This window comes from Urocampus carinirostris, chromosome 20 (genome assembly GCF_059441175.1).
Source record: "Urocampus carinirostris isolate Australia breed hairy pipefish chromosome 20, RoL_Ucar_1.0, whole genome shotgun sequence".
Taxonomy (NCBI): Eukaryota; Metazoa; Chordata; class Actinopteri; order Syngnathiformes; family Syngnathidae; genus Urocampus; species Urocampus carinirostris.
The window spans coordinates 28,534,078-28,550,762 of NC_142368.1; the positions used below are offsets into that span (position 1 = coordinate 28,534,078).

At 42.0% G+C, this 16,685-nt stretch overlaps 1 protein-coding gene across 5 annotated transcripts in view; it reads right to left on the reverse strand.

The window, feature by feature from the left end:
- Positions 1-16,685, reverse strand: part of enpp1 (ectonucleotide pyrophosphatase/phosphodiesterase 1) — a 56,429-nt gene that overhangs the window by 16,510 nt on the left and 23,234 nt on the right. For all 5 annotated transcript variants that reach the window (XM_088324539.1, XM_088324538.1, XM_088324540.1 and 2 more), the window contains 9 exons: positions 16,268-16,399; positions 16,157-16,188; positions 15,955-16,082; positions 15,437-15,506; positions 15,230-15,317; positions 7,335-7,519; positions 7,206-7,242; positions 3,534-3,694; positions 1,956-2,076 (listed from right to left, as the gene is read on the reverse strand). In XM_088324539.1, the coding sequence (XP_088180665.1) occupies positions 1,956-2,076; positions 3,534-3,694; positions 7,206-7,242; positions 7,335-7,519; positions 15,230-15,317; positions 15,437-15,506; positions 15,955-16,082; positions 16,157-16,188; positions 16,268-16,399 (954 nt within the window). The remainder of the gene's footprint in view (positions 1-1,955; positions 2,077-3,533; positions 3,695-7,205; positions 7,243-7,334; positions 7,520-15,229; positions 15,318-15,436; positions 15,507-15,954; positions 16,083-16,156; positions 16,189-16,267; positions 16,400-16,685) is intronic.

Below are 16,685 nucleotides of genomic sequence, written 5' to 3' on the forward strand. Positions count from 1 at the left end.
TGGTGTTGGTGTACTGGATTTTATCAAGGACAGGGTCAATGCAGCTTGCTATCAGGAGATTTCTGATTACTTCATGCCTCCATCTAATAAAAGCTTAATGAAGATGAAGATTTTATTTTTCAGCATGACTTGGCACCTGCTCACAGTGCCAAAACCACTGGTAAATGGTTTACTGACCATGGTGTTACTGTATTTAATTGGCCTGCCAACTCTCAAGTCAAGTCATGTTTATTTGTATAGCCCTTAATCACAAGGAGTCTCAAAGGGCTGAACAGACCACAGATTATTGCAAAACAGATTATTATGACACTATCCCCTGAACTAAAACCTACATGAGGGCAAATAATACACAGATATTGTCAACATAAAGCATACGTTCTTCATATGCTATAGGATAGAAGTGTATTTTAAGCTTAGATTTAAACATTTCCACTGAGGTTGCAGATCGAATCTCAGGAGGGGAAGAGCGTTCCACAGCACTGGGGCCCGAATGGAGAACGCTCACCCCATAGAGAATCTGTGGGATAATGTGAAAAGGAAGTTGAAAGACACCAGACCCAACACTAAGCTTAAGGCTGCTATTGAAGAATCCTGGGCCCCCATAACACCTAAGCGGTGCCACAGGCTGATTACCTCAATGCCACGCCGCACTAAAGCAGTCATTTCTGCAAAGGGATTCCTGACCAAGTATTCAGTGTTCATTTTCCTTCTGAAAAGTGATGGGTCCCGGGGACTCGCATGCTCAAAAATCTATGGGTCCCAACAGAGATCTATGGGTCCCCAAAATTTTGTGTTATCGAGGTTGAAATCGTAAATCGGCGACAAATATATAATATAAATCTATAAAAACTTTTTCTCATTGTCATAATGGAGTATTTTGTGTAGAATTTTGAGATAAGAGATTAAATTAATACAATTTGGAATGAGGCTGTAACATAACAAAATGTGGAAAAAGTGAAGCGCTGTGAATACTTTCCGGATGCACTGTATGTTTTTGGTATTGAATTTTTCAAATGAATTGTCCCCAAAAATGCAACTAATAATCCAAATGCAACGTATACATGTTTTCTTCCTTCTTAATTATGCATTTTTTGCTTCAAACAAATATAAATCCGGGCAGCACGGTGGGGCAGTGGTTAGCGTGTGTGCGGCACAGTTTTAAGGTCTCGGGAACCTCCTGTGTGGGTTCAAATCCAGCTAACAGACTTACTGTGCGGAGTTTGTATTTTCTCCCTGTGCTTGCGTGGGTTTCCTCTGGGCACTCCGGTTTCCTCCCACGTTCCAAAGACATGCATTTCAGTTGGATTGGCCGGTCCAAATTGTCCGAGTTGTCTGTCCCTGTGTGCCCTACGATTGGCTGGCAACCAGTTCAGGGTGTCCCTGCCCACTGCCCGATGATTGCTGGGATGGTCTCCAGCACCCCCGCGACTCTACTGAGGATAAGCGGTGCAGCTAATGAGATGACATGAGATGAAATATAAATCTTGTGTGCTCACATTTTTAAAACTTTCAAAAAGTGGATTTTCATGCTACTTATTCCGATTCCCGGCTCCTTCGTGTTATATGTCGAAGTGTCCTTGGGCAAGACACAGAATCCCTAATTTCCCCCAATAAGCAGGTAGGTGCCTTGCATGGCTGACTCCCTATTGGTGAGTGAGTGTGTGTGGGTAAGTGTGAAGCACAATGTAAAGCGCTTTGGGAGGTCTTCATTGACTTGAAAAGCGCTATATTAATGCAGACCATTTACCAATCACCATTTACTTAAGCCCTTGTTTTTAGAATAATGAATCCAATGCCTTTTAAGACTTTTCAATGCTATGCGGGAAACCTAATATAAGAAAACATTGTCTGACAATGGTCACAAATACTGTATTTTTTGTTTTTAGTTTTACATGACAAAGCAGCTCTCGGACATGTCAGGTTCCATTACGGTGATGAGGTGGAAACACACTCACTTGGGGGATACAGCAAGCCATGGGAGTTGTCATTGCCGCACATCTGGCTGCTGGCTGGTGGAATTCGAACATCTGAGCGAATACACATTTGTGGTGATTCGGGCCAAGGTTTTATTGTGGCCTGAAAAATAAATTGGGCTTTAGTGGCATTTTTAAGAGAAAAATTCACTCTTCTTGGTCCTATTTCCCTTTTCACCACTAGATGGCATCTTTAATGCACACATTGTGAATAGAACAATGGCTTTTCAAGGACAGTAATATTTTGTTTATAATATTAAAGCCCCAGTGTGTATTATGTACTTGACCAATAGATGGTACTGTTTTTTCTAAAGCAGCGGTGTCAAACTAATTTAAGCTCTGGGCCACATGGTAAATGTAAAAAATACTCTCACAGGGGCCATACTAGTATGTTAGAGAGAGAGAGAGAGAGAGAGAGAGAGAGAGAGAGAGAGACAGAGAGAGAGAGAGAGATAGAGAGAGATAGTAAAATAGCAAGAAAGAGATAGAGACATAGAGAGAAAAATAAAAAAGGACGAGAAATCCAGAAAAAATAAAGAGACAAAAGGGGAGAGAGAAGGAAAAGAAGTAGAGAGAGAGAGAAAAGAGAACAAATAGAGGGACAGAGATGAAGAAAAAATAGAGACAGAGAGAAAGAGGAAAAAATACAAAGAGAGAAGAAAAACAGAAAAGAATGACAGAAGAAGAAAAAACAGAGAGGGTGTGACAGAAAGATGAAATAGAGAGACCAAGAGGCAGAGAAAGAGAGGGAAGAAATAGAGAGAGAGAGAAAGAGAATAAATAAAGACAGATAGGTAGTTAAAGAGCAAGAGCGGAAGAGAGTGAAAAAGAGAGAGAGGGAACCGAGGGAATGAGAAAGAGAGAAATAAAAAGAGAGAGAGAATAATAGCTCCAGTTGCTCTGTGAGTGGAGCCTGGCTTTGGCAGCATCCAAACTGCAAGTCTTTTTCTCTTGTGCTTCTATCAGGTTACTCCCGCGGGCTGAGTTAAAACCTTTGGCGGGCCTGATTCACACCGATGATCTGAAGCGGCCAGAAACCAGTGCCAAAGAGCACAGCGTAGCAGCAGGTTGCCAGACAAACATGGCAGAGACCTTAGGTTCCTTTATGTAAAAGAAATACACCGTTCTCTACCTAATACAATTTTTCTTTATAAAAATAAACGTTGGTATGATAATTCAGGTAATTTTGCCTAGTATTTAAATCTATTTTTTTATATAAATATATATATATATATATATATATATATATATATATATATATATATATATATATATATATATATATATATATATATATATATATATTTTAGTAAAAGTAGTAGACAAGTAGAAGCCTGCCTCCCCATATGAACCCAGAATTAAGAATTCAAGCATGAATTAAGAATTCAAGCATGCAAGCAAGGGGGGTTTACCATGACGAAAACGGAATTTACGGTCCCTGCTACTAGCCAGCCTCCCATCAAAACAATCTCTAGCTATTATTTTAAGAAGTTGCAGTTGAAGCTGTGCGAGAGCAACTCATCATGGCCCGGACAGCAGCTAAAACATTAAAAGACATACCAAATTGGGGATGCTATACGACACCCATAAAGCCATGTGACGGTCTTGGCTGTAGCCCGTCACGTAGTTGGGCTGGTGCAGAAGACAAAAGGTTGCATCTGGCTGAACCACACTGGGCACCCCGAAAGGGTGGTGTAAGCGGCGTAAGCTCCACCTGACAGCTGCAATAGAGAAACCAAATGCTACCCACATAGAGTCAACCAGGCTTGGCGTCATAAAAAGTGGAAGCTGTCTTTGGAAACGACAGGGCTCATACGAATGCTTGGAATCCTTGAAGTTAATAATGTGTTCTCAAGATCAGAAAAATGCTTGAATTTTGGTTGAAGTGCTTAAATTTATTTCCAATGCTGTGTTTCTTGGCAGTCTGACTCGTAAGACCTTACTTTTAAATGAGGACAAATAAATAAAGTGCGTGAAAATGACACTGACGGTGGATCCAGTCCTTATTATTCAGTTGACATGTGTTACTGACCCCTACTGTCGCATCCAAGAGGACAATTTTATCAGACTAGTCATGGAGATTCTGGCTCTTTTTCGAGAAGTATCTCTTTTGGCTCGGCTCACTGAGAAGAAAAAAGCACAAAGTACAATGTATTTGCATTCTGCCCTGCTCTTCCATCCCGACCATCGACCTGTTTTGCCCTGTTCCCTGCCTGATACCTGTTGCCGACCTCTTTTCTGGACTCGATACCGCCTTGCTCTCCCGTCCCGGCTAGCGACCAGTATCCCTGCTGCCTACGATTATCCTCGCTCGACACGGAAGTGCCACTTCCGCGTTCCTGCCACCTGCTACCTGTGTCCGTCGATCATCGGATTGTGGAAGCAAGTACTGCTCTCTCTCTTTATCAATAAAACTGAGTAAACAAACGCTAATGGCTCCTGTCTCCGTTTCTGGCTTGTGACAATCTCTTTTACAAAGTATCATTTTTCCCCCAGTTTGTTGAGCAAAATTTAAACTATTTTTCATGATATTGATTGCTCTGAAGCAGATTCAATCTTTCAATCTTAGAGACTGCTGATCTTTTGCTTATTGTTTTACTTATTTTCATTTATATTTTTTGCGTGTTTTTCAGAGGATCTGTGTTTAAATTGGTTGTAAAAGAATGGTAGATAGTTACTTTGCATCCTATCATTTTTTAATATTTTTACTATTTATTTTATGTTTTTTTTAATTTTCAAGGATTTCATGTTTTTCTATTTCAAATCTGTTAAGTGTGTAAAAAGCTAAAATTGTTTTGTATGATACAAATTATTTGGGGGTAGATCTGTCAATATTTGTATTTATTTTTCATGTGTTTTTCAGGGATCACCTGCAAAATATATGCATTTACAAATTACCAAATAATTTGGTGGACAATGTTCTATTATTATTGATAATATGTTATTAAAAAAAATAAAAAAAATTGAGGAGCCATTTCGGAGCCTAGCCTAAAGAGCCGGTTTTCTAAAAAGAACTGCCCTCCTGGGTGCGCTAGTAGGGGTCAGCGACACTTCACATGACGAAACAATATTGACAAGCCAATTGCATGGGCCATTGAGCCAGACTACCAAGAAACATGCCAATGGCCACAATGTCAAGTCAAGTTTTATTGTATATCCTAGAATTCCGTCTGCCACTCTTCACTGTGGAACATCCTCCAAGCTCTCGGAGCACCACCCAAGATCATAGCCCTGTTCAAGCTGCTCTACAGCAACGCAGAGAGCTGTGTCCGTATCAACGGCATTGACTCCGACTGGTTTACTATCTCCAGCGGCGTTCGTCAAGGCTGCGTGGCTGCTCCCGACCTTTTTAATTGCATCATCGACCATGTTCAGGGTTAGTGAGCGCATCCCCGGAGTGTCTTTCGGCATCTACCACCTGACTGACCTGGAGTATGCTGACGACACCATCATGCTCAGCACTTCCTACAGCCAGCTGAGAGATGCTCTGGGAATTTACAGCGAAGAGGCAGCGCGGCTTGGCCTCCAAGTGAGTTTGACGAAAACCAAGTTCTTGTGATGGACCAGATCCACCTACCATCCAAATTGGTAGCGACTTCGTAGAGCCTGTCAAGAGCTTTGTTTATCTGGGGTCCATGGTGACAGACAATGGGGACCTAAAACCAGAGATTCTCCGCAGAAGAGCCCTGGCAGCATCTGCTCTGCAATTCATCTGGAAACCACTCTGGCGGCACCAGACCATCGCATGCAAGACGAAGCTCCGCATTTACAACCTCGCCGTACTCTCTATGCTGCTTTATGGCTTTGAAACATGGCCCCTGAACGACACCCTGGCCACAAGAATCGACAGTTTTGATAGCAGGGCTCTCAGAACCATCGAGAACATCAGGTGGCCCCAGCGAGTCTCCAATAAAGAGCCCGCACGTGCCAGCCCCGAGCATCTTCCTTGGTCGCACAACACCGCACCCGCTGGTTTGGCCATGTCCTTCGTCTACCACCAGGCCATCCGACACGAGCCATTCTCCAGTTTGACCCAAAGGCCGCAGGCTGGAGACGACCACGAGGGAAACCCCGCACTCGATGGCTCGACGTCGTTGCGGGCGACCTCCAACAACACGGAGTTGCTGTAGAGGATGCAGAACAGCTGGCACAGGACCGCCAGCATTGGAAAAACCTGGTTTCATCTGGTCGGCTCAACGCACAGGGACGGGCCCCCCCGACCTTCGCTGGAGCAATAATCAATCAATCCTTTAATCACAAGAATTTTCAAGGGGATGTACAGACTACAGACTATAACAGACTACAGACTATTATTACACCATCCCCTGATCTAAAACTTACACGTTTCAAGAACCAGAACAGGATCAGGAGCCAAACGCGTGACATTCTCACACAAGCCTTTTAGTTTACAGGAAATGGGGAGTCATGCACGTTAGGCAGCTGTTTGGCGTGGAAAGACAGGGAGCCAGAGACCGACGAGATTGATTCCAATTGCCTGAGATTATATCGGACAGATGGGGTCTATACCGTATAGTCCGGACAGGACAGGATAAAATCAGATAATGAATCAGGATATCAAAAATAAAAAGGACAAACTATACGGGAACGAGAACTGGACAAAATAATAAACAGGACAAAAAAAGACAAAACTGGAAACAGAAGTTAAACAGGACAAAATAAATGGGAACAATATTGGACAGGAAATACGAACAGGGACAGGACCGAGTCGTAACCCACGTCTTGCGGGGCAGAAGTGACGGACTGACAAAGTAAGAGAGAGCGCACTGAGCTTAAAAAGACGGAAAGCCAATCTGTAAATGAGCCGCAGCTGGGGCTTACATGGGCGGGGCCAATTGGGCGCCATGGCAATGTGACAACACAAGGGCAAAGAAAAACTCAACTTCAGCATGAGGAATATAAGAAACCTTAAGAAGGGGCTGCACATGAGGTAATCCCCCTTCCAGAATGACCAGGCTGCAATGGATGTTGCAAGGGAACAAACAAACAATACAAAACTAACAATACACAGACATTGTTACCATGAAATATAGGTCATTCATGGGCTCTTTTAATATAAGTGTGTTTTAATCCTAGATTTAAACGTTTTCAAGCACTTCACCCAAAATTCAAGCATTTTCCTGACCGTAAAAACACAACATCAAAAGTCAAGCATTTTTAAGGAGTTTTAAGCACCCATATGAATACTGGAAAAAAAGAATCAAAAAAACTTACTGGTGTTTGGAGTTCTGAATTCAGTATTTGAACCCTCCTGGTAAAGAAGGCAACACAGTTGAAATGCATTACAGCAAAATTAATACATGTATTTTCAGTCTTAAAATTTTCTCTGAAGGAAATTTTCACCGTTTCTCCTTTGTGCGACGTGCACACGCATTTAAGATTGACAGTCGGGCGGGATGCGTCCACCTCACAGGGGGTGTCGTGGGACAACTGGGCCGGGTGGACAGGCAAGTAGACAGGATGCTTAAGGAGGTGGTTCAGACACCCGTGGGTGCCGTTGTTTGGCGTAGGAGGGATGGCCAGGAGATCTATTGGGAGAGAGGGACAAAATCCAAAATTAAAAAACAAGTGCAACATTTTTGCTGAAACTCTTGATTGTCATATTTCATATCATTTAAGTAGCTATCTATCGAAGTAAAGGGCAGCACGGCGGCACAGTGGTTAGCGCGTGTGTGGCACAGTTCTGAGGTCGTGGGTTCAAATCCAGCTACCGGACTTCCTGTGCGAAGTTTGTATGTTCTTCCCGTGCTAGCGTGGGTTTCCTCCGGGCACTGCGGTTTCCTCCCACATTCCAAAAACATGCATTTCAGGTGAATTGGCCGGTCCAGATTGTCCCTAGGTGTGAATGTGTGAGTGAGTTGTCTGTCCCTGTGTGCCCTGCCACAGGGACAGACAACCAGTTCAGGGTGTCCCCTGCCCACTGCCCGGAGGTAGCTGGGATGGGCTCCAGCACCCCCGCGACCCTACTGAGGATAAGCGGTACAGATAATGGATGGATGGATCTATCGAAGTAAATTTATATTAATAGTTACATTTATTGAAAGTAAGTGAAAAAAAGGAAAAAATTCGAGGTTCACACGGTTGCTTTAATCCTTCAAAATGCTTGACTTCTTACAGTACGGACGAACTTATTCGGTTGGGGGGGCGTCTAAATTTCGACTTTTCGGGTACTTTTTACACCGCCTAAGATATACCGAACGAACTTCAAAGAGATCCGGCATCCTTGTGGACAACTATTCCTCCTAATAAACGACGACAACGGCGCCGTAAAGACAGAAAAGAGAAGTGTGGTGCCGTGCGGGTAAATGTGTGAAGCGTGCGAAGTGGAAGGAGCAAGAAGGACGCGAGGATGTGACTAATTCCACCATTCATTCCTCGCCGGACAACCGACGCTTTAAACTCAATGCTAACGAACGACGACAACGGCGACATCTTGTGACGACAAAGACTACAAAGACTTTAGCTAAGTCAAATGATTCAGCAAAGCTAAAATTTGGTCTTTTAAATATTAGATCGCTTGCTCCTAAAGCTTTACTTGTTGATAACATTATTCGTGATTATAAACTTAACTGTATCGGTCTTTGTGAAACTTAGTATTTAGCGCTAAATTATGCTTCACCCCCAGCTACACGAGTAGCCATGTAGCACGCACGTTGAAAAAGGGTGGCGGTGTCGCGCTCATTTCTGAAAAAACGCTCAAATTTAATCCTCGTATCTCTAATAATTACAAGGCGTTTGAGGCTCTTGTGATGCGGTCCTCTCTATTGTCAATTTATGTAATAACTATCTATCGCGCACCTGGGCCATACACAACTTTCTTAGACGAATTTGCTGAACATTTGTCTAAACTAGTAACCTTATGCAGACAAAATTATAATTATGGGGGACTTTAACATTCATATGAACTCCCCACTCAGTTCACTTACTATTGTGTTTCGGTCTCTAATTGATGCATTTGGGTTTAATCAACTGGTTGATTTGCCAACCCATAAAGATGGAAACATGCTAGACTTGGTTCTGACTTGAGGAGTTTTAACCTCAAAAATTGTACTACCGTTATCTCGGATCATTATTTAGTTACATTTTGAGGTGCTAGCTGAATGTAGTGCTAAAAAAGCTGAAGGATTTAGCGGACGCAATATAAGCACTGGCACAGTTTCTGAGCTCTTTGAACTCCTTCCTGGAGCAGTTGCGTCCTTTCCTTCATACAATGCTCGATTGACTCACTCATGAATGAGTTCAATACTACCCTGACTAGTGTCCTGGATTCCGCCCATAAAGCTTAAATCACGTCCTAAAAGACGCACGCCTTGGTTTACTGATGAAACTAGAACCCTTAAACAAGAATGCAGGAAATTGGAAAGAAAATGGCGCACTACCAAGCTTGAGGTTTTCCATCAAACCTGGTGTGACAGCTTGTCAAAGTATAAAGCGGCCCTTGCCTCTGCAAAATCAGCCTACCTTTCGAAGGTGATTGCTTCTCAAAAGAACAATCCCAAAGTCCTTTTTGACACTGTAGCATCGCTTACAAGGCAACAGACTATCGCAGATAGTTCAACGCGCTCTGCTCATGACTTAATGGTCTTCTTTACTAAGAAGATTCAATGCATACAGGAAGAAATTGCTAAAGACATTATTAATACCACACATATTAAAGATGCACGACAGAATGGCTGTCCAGGGAAATTAACCAGTTTTAGTGAACTGATGATCTCAAACAGGTGGTGAATGCGGCCAAACCGACAACTTGCCAGTTCGACCCGCTCCCAGGTTCACTTATTAAAAGTCTTTTTGGCGTCCTTGGACCTTCAGTTCTAAATATTATAAAAATATCACTCTCCTCAGGTGTAGTTCCAGCAGCTTTTAAGTCCGCCGTTATTAAACCCACACTGAAACGACCCAACCTTGATCCAGAAATCTTTTGTAATTATAGACCTGCCTTTCCTTTCTAAAGTACTTGAAAAAGTAGTGGCACAGGAGCTGAATGATTTCATATCCGAGAATAACCTTTTTGAATCTATGCAATCAGGATTCAGGGCTAACCACTCTACTGAGACAGCTCTGATCAAGGTAACAAATGATCTCCTACTGGCAATGGATTCTGGCGCTTCATCACTTTTGCTGCTGCTGGATCTTAGTGCTGTTTTTGACACAGTGCACCACAATTTCCTACTAGAACGGTTGGAAAAATGGATTGGTCTCTCAGGAACCGTCCTCTCGTGGTTCAGATCCTACCTCTCAGATAGGACGCACTGTGTTAAATATGGCGAAATTACATCTGAGCCCTTTAATGTTACCTGTGGTGTTCCGCAGGGTTCAGTGCTTGGCCCCCTTCTTTTCAGCATTTACATGCTTCCATTAGGTGATATTATTTGCAAGTACAATATCAGCTTCCACTGCTACGCAGACGACACTCAACTATATCTTCCGTTGGAAGAATCTCCCTCACTAAACTGTGGAAATTTGGAGGCCTGCCTCATTGAGATAAAAGAGTGGATGTCACTCAATTTCTTGCGTCTGAACTCTGAAAAGACCGAAATGTTAGTCATTGGTCCATCTAAATGCCGTGACTTACTCTCAAAAACTGCTGTGAACATTGACAAATGTCACATTACACAGAGTGACTCAGTTAAAAATTTAGGTGTCATATTTGACCCTGATCTATCCTTTGAAACGCATGTAAAGAAAATTACTAGAACCGCTTTCTTCCATCTTCGTAACATTGCTAAAATCCGTTCAATACTGTCTCAGTCGGATGCGGAAATTATAATTCATGCGTTTGTTACCTCCCGTCTCGATTACTGTAATGCACTACTCTCTGGTCTCCCGAAGTCTAGAATCAAGTCTCTTCAGCTGGTACAAAATGCTGCAGCGAGGCTTTTAACTAGGACGAAAAAGTACGATCACATAACACCGATTTTGGCTAACCTGCATTGGCTCCCAGTTAGCCTTAGATGTGATTTCAAGGTTCTCTTAGTATTAGACAAAATCATACATGGACTTGCTCCCTCTTATCTTTCAGATCTGATTTCCCCCTATGTCCCTGTCCGAAGCCTACGATCTGAGAGTGCCGGTCTTCTGGTGATCCCAAGAGCAAGGAAGTGTTCTGCTGGTTCGAGAGCATTCTCCATCCGGGCACCGGTGCTGTGGAATGCTCTTCCCCCTGAGATCCGATCTGCAACCTCAGTGGAAATGTTTAAATCTAAGCTTAAAACTCACTAACCTCAATAACCTACTCTTCTCGTCGGCTGAAAAATAGTCTGTGTAATGTAGTGTAATAATCTGTGTGTCCCGACCACCTTATCGTGGTGGGGCACTTTGCGCGTCTCCATGACCCCTAGAGCTATGTCGGCGGGAGTCTCGTACTCCTGGTAGGGTTACCCAAGCCGAACAGGTCGAAGGGTAGAGTCCAGACTAAGAGTGATCCCAAAAGCTGGTGGCGGCATGCTTTGAGGTGGTTTCCTACAGACCTGGATCCCGTTAGCCGCCTGCAGTTGTAGAAAGATGCCGGTCGTCTAGGGTCTCCCTTGCCACTGGAACCATCTTCTTTACAATCAAGATAGTGGCGTTGGGGAAAGCACACCCCTTACGCCACTTTAAAAACCGTCATTGCGCAGGTATCCTCTTTTACCTGAGTCTCCGACCACAATCCAGGATCGGACTGTTCAAACATCAGCAGACTCACAAATAAAAGAAGATGGTCATCATCGAATCGATGGACAACCCCAACGAACGAACGACCAACGAATAATCTGTGAAGCCCTTTGAGACTCTTCGTGATTTAGGGCTATACAAATAAAAATGACTCGACTTGACATGTTGGGTTTTCAAGGTGCTTGAATTTTCGGTGAAGTGCTTGTAAATGCTTGAAATTTTTGCAATGTTTCTTAGGTTAGGTGTCGGGCTACGTTTTGGGCTTCAAACACCAGTTTTAAATTTATTTTATAGTTCCAAAATTTGATTGGAACTAGGGTTAGAAACTAAGGTTTATGTCCTTTTTAGGGTATTAAACTGAATTTAGGTTTCTGAATATGGGGTCCATGATGGGGTCTAAACATAAGGTTTCAGAATAGGTTTAGCGCAGTGGTTACCAAAGTGGGCGGTGGAACGATCTGGGGTGGCGATGAAGAAGAAGGCGGCGTTAGGGGGGCGGCAGTCCTAAGTCGAAGTCAGAAGTTTAAACCTAATGCGGTTGTGAAACCGCAAAGCACTGCGTTTTTTTTCAAGGTTTTGTCATGAGTGATGGATTTTTGGCCAACCACAATTGTTACTGTGCAAGTTTGTAAAGCGCTGACCAATCAGAGGCAAGTTTTAATAATAGCACAAGCCAATAAACGCAATTCAAAGTTTGCAAGCACCACACTATTCTACACCCACTGTGTGAGCTCATTGAGTGTCATGGCGGACTTAGTAAACATAGTCGACAAAAGAGAAAGAAACAAAGCTTGCACTGAAGAAGGGCGGCACATCATTTGTTTGGACCTATTTTGGTTGTGACGAAGCGGACGTGGAACAGAAGAAAACGCCCATTGCAGAATTTGCTTTCGCTTAGTTGCTAGGTCCAGAGGAAACAAAAGCCATTTGTACCAGAATTATCACAAATTACAATACAAGGCATGTCAAAAAGACAAAGAAGGTGGATCTACAAAAGGACTGAGGGGTAAACAAACCTCCATCAAAGGAATACACTGGGGAGCCAAGGGGACGCTAGCCAGCAAAAGTTTGGGAACCATTGGTTTAGCGCTAGGGTTACGGTTTGAACCAGTGTTAGAGCTAGAAACTAGGGTTTGAGTTCCATGTTCGCGGCCTAAACTGAATGTGTGGTCTAGAATAGGTTTAGATATCTATCTATCTATCTATCTATCTATCTTTCTATCTATCTATCTATCTATCTATCTGTCTGTCTGTCTGTCTCTCTCTCTCTCTCTGTCTGTCTGTCTGTCTGTCTGTCTGTCTGTCTGTCTGTCTGTCTGTCTGTCTGTCTGTCTGTCTGTCTATCTATCTATCTATCTATCTATCTATCTATCTATCTATCTATCTATCTATCTATCTATCTATCTATCCATCCATCCATCCATCCATCCATCCATCCATCCATCCATCCATCCATCCATCCATCCATCCATCCATCCATCCATCCATCCATCCATCTATCTATCTATCTATCTATCTATCTATCTATCTATCTATCTATCTATCTATCTATCTATCTATCTATCTATCTATCTATCTATCTATCTATCTATCTATCTATCTACCCTGGTCATATCCCTCGAGAGGGGTGACCGACAGCAGGACAAACATATACACAAAAACAAAGAATAGGAAAAAGTAGCAAAAAAAAAACAAAAAAATGACCATTGCCAACGCAAATACCCAAACACCCAAACAAGTTAAGCACTTCGGCACCCAAGTTGGTCATGCTTTCGTCCCTCCAGATGAAACGGGACAAAAGAAAGCGGCCATGTCACTCGGGTCGGGGTAACACAACACACTCTTCTGTTCAACAGCAGGGCCCCAAGCACTGGCTTACCCCTGCCGCATCATACAGGTGCCCTGACCATCCCTTGAAGGTGTCCAAACATCCCACTATCCTTTAACAACACCTCTATTATTTTCTATCACCAACTATAGCTCTAGCTTCCACTACATTTAGACCTCTTTCCTCCAGTGCACTCAAAACACCATCCCTCCATGTGAACCGCGGCCTTCCTCTTGGTCTCCTTCCATTTACTTCTGCTCTGTAGATCCTCTTTAACATTTGCTCCTGATCCAGATAGGGTTTAGAGATAAGGTTATAATATAAAACAGGGTTAGGGCTAGGGTTATGTGTAGGGCTATGATTAGGAGGGTAGGGGATTGAGTTGGTTTACTCTTGTTCTTTTGATCAGCACTGGATTTTTCTTCTGATGGTATGCTTGAATTTGGCCATAAAAAAGTTGCAAATTGGACCTTCTATAGAGCTCTTGTGTATGACACATCTATATAACAATTCAATTTATACAGAAGGCTGTACAATAGCAATCATTTTGATTATAGCTTATGCACAGGGATTTGACATATTGCAAATTTGCAAAGCTTTAGTTAGCTAAAAGGGATAAAAAACATATTAAGCCAGTACATATTGATATTCAAAACACTCCTGTTATTCTGACTAATTATTTTTGGGAGTATTTTTTATGCTGTTTTGTCAGATTTAGTTTTTTTGCTTTTTTCTGCTTTTTTGATTTTTCAAAAAGTTTTTTCTCTTTCTACAATGTTATTGAGAAGATTCTTTTCTGTTTTTTTGCACTAGAGTATGTTTTCTATGTCAGTTGTTGTTTTTTTCTAATTGTAGTTTTATTCTGAATTTTTTTCCTAAATATTTTTTGTAAGGTTTTGTGAAACCTTTTTAGTTTTTCTGTTTTTGGAATGTTTTTAGCGCAGTTTTCCGCAAGATTTCTCGAAATACTTTTGATCCCTATTTTTGTGTAATCGTTTTCTTTATTTCTATGTCTTCTCTATTTTTCAGAATATTTTGTGTAGTTTTTAGGTATATTTTTCGTTTTTCAGTACTTCAAATTGTTTTTGTAGTTTTTTCACTCCTTCTTTTTCTGAATTTTGAATATCTAAATATGACAACTTGACCCAATTTTGGACATCCAAATCTTCTATGACAGTAGCTATGTATTTTGCAACATCTAATATAAATTGAAAGACAACCTACACCCTGGGTCTCCAATGTGGTGCCACCTAGGGACAGCCGAGGTGCCCGCAAACCTATTTTGAAAATAGCTCACGGTGATGGGACATTGTGATTTTCTAGTTAAATTATTTTTTTAGTGGTTGACTGAGTATATTTAACCCTACTTCCAAGAATGAACCTGATAATAACATAGCAATAACCTGGTAACAACAAAGTAATGACATGATAAGTTGTTATTTTCAGGGTTCATATGCCTTTATCATTGCAAAATTCAAGCACTTTTTAAAGACTTTAAAGGCCAATTTTCAATTTCCCCATTACCAACACAAGAAAGAAATAAATTCACCCAAAATGTAAGCACTCTTCAAACCTTGAAAACAACATTAATATTCAAGCATTTTCAAGGAACCCCGAACTTCAGAAATGTTTAACATACACGGTGCCCTTTGCGCTGAATAGTAACAAAAAGTAGCTCTCGGCTTGAGAAGGGTTAGAGACCCCTGATGTACAGCATACATTCCACTCGGAATGTATAAACTGATGTGCCACTTACCACACATAAGATTATACAATTCAATGCTCTCGAAAGGAGGCACAATCGTCTCACTCTTAAATCCGGGACCATGGCCGATGAAGATTGCCTAAAAGATAAAATAAATGTCTTCCTTTCTTACAGATGGTGGTTTGTTTATCAGCATAGAGATTTAAATCTGTTCTGGATTTTTACATTCAGTGATAAATATTTCTGCTTTTGTCTCACCTGCATGTTGGTGAAAAGGTTATCAGAGCCGTGGAAACCGCCTGAACAGTACTTGATTTCCTTGCGGCTTCTGTGGACAGAAGATGGATAGTACATGGGCCTGTGGGCACCAGGGTGCATTTTGAAGACAGCTGAGGTGCCCGCAGACCTGTTCTGAAAATATCCAACCATTGGGATTTTTTAGTAAAATTATTTTTTCTTGTTGTCGACTGAGTCAAATTAACACTACTAACTACTTATCTTGTATCTCTTTATTAATTTATTTCTTCCTCTTTTTCTCACCTCTCTCTTACTATTTTCTCCCTTTTTTTCTTTCTCTCTTTATTCTCATCATCCTTTCTTTCTCTATCTCTTACTCTTTTTTCTCCCTTTGTCTCTTTCTCTTTCTATCTCACTCTGTCTCCTTTTGATTTTGTCTTTCTCTTTCTCTTTCTTTTTTTAGCTCTCTTCTTTAACATTCTTGAAGACCCCTGAAATAATTTATATCAAATTAGGAATAAAAGACATGCATGACTTACAAGGCAGCCTGCCATCCTTCTTTCATATACAAGTGGCCTCTTTCTATCCTCACATTGTTGGCAAAGTGGAAGCGCTTGGGAAGGTCCTCCTTAAGAAATGCCCTCATTGGCTGCTCGGGGGTCCTGCACTTCAACAGGGACGCCAGATCAACACGCGTTTGATCATCTTCACCGTAAGTCACAATTGCAATTTTCTGCATACCGAAAGGTTGCGCACCAGGCCTTCGTAGTCAACTACAGGGGGGGAGGATGAGTGTAGTTGGAGGTGAGATATAAAAAAAAGAACACACTCTGGGAATTGAGTGGGACTCACAGGAGAAAAAGTCGTTCGGCAGGCGGCTAGGCCGGATCCGAGCGGCTGCGCCTTGGATGATGCCAAAGTTTTCGGTGTTGTCCTGGTAGGAGGACACGAATTCTGCCTTTTCGCACGTTGCCTCTTCCATACCTTTGGAAATGATGATGTACAAATCATTGATTCCCACAGAATTTTGTAAGACCCAGGTGGATGGACAGTGCATGGGCATGCTCGCCCAGATGAACATTTTGTAACCTTTAATTTTAAACACATCGATTAGTTGCATTTTCATAGCAAAATCAAAAGGCTAGATTTATGTTGAATGTGTGACTTTGCAAAACTGTTGAGTACACTAGTTGTGAAAGGCAATGACACAGCTAACAAGTGACACCCACAGAGCATACAGCAATGCAGGACTAATAACTAACTGGTGTTG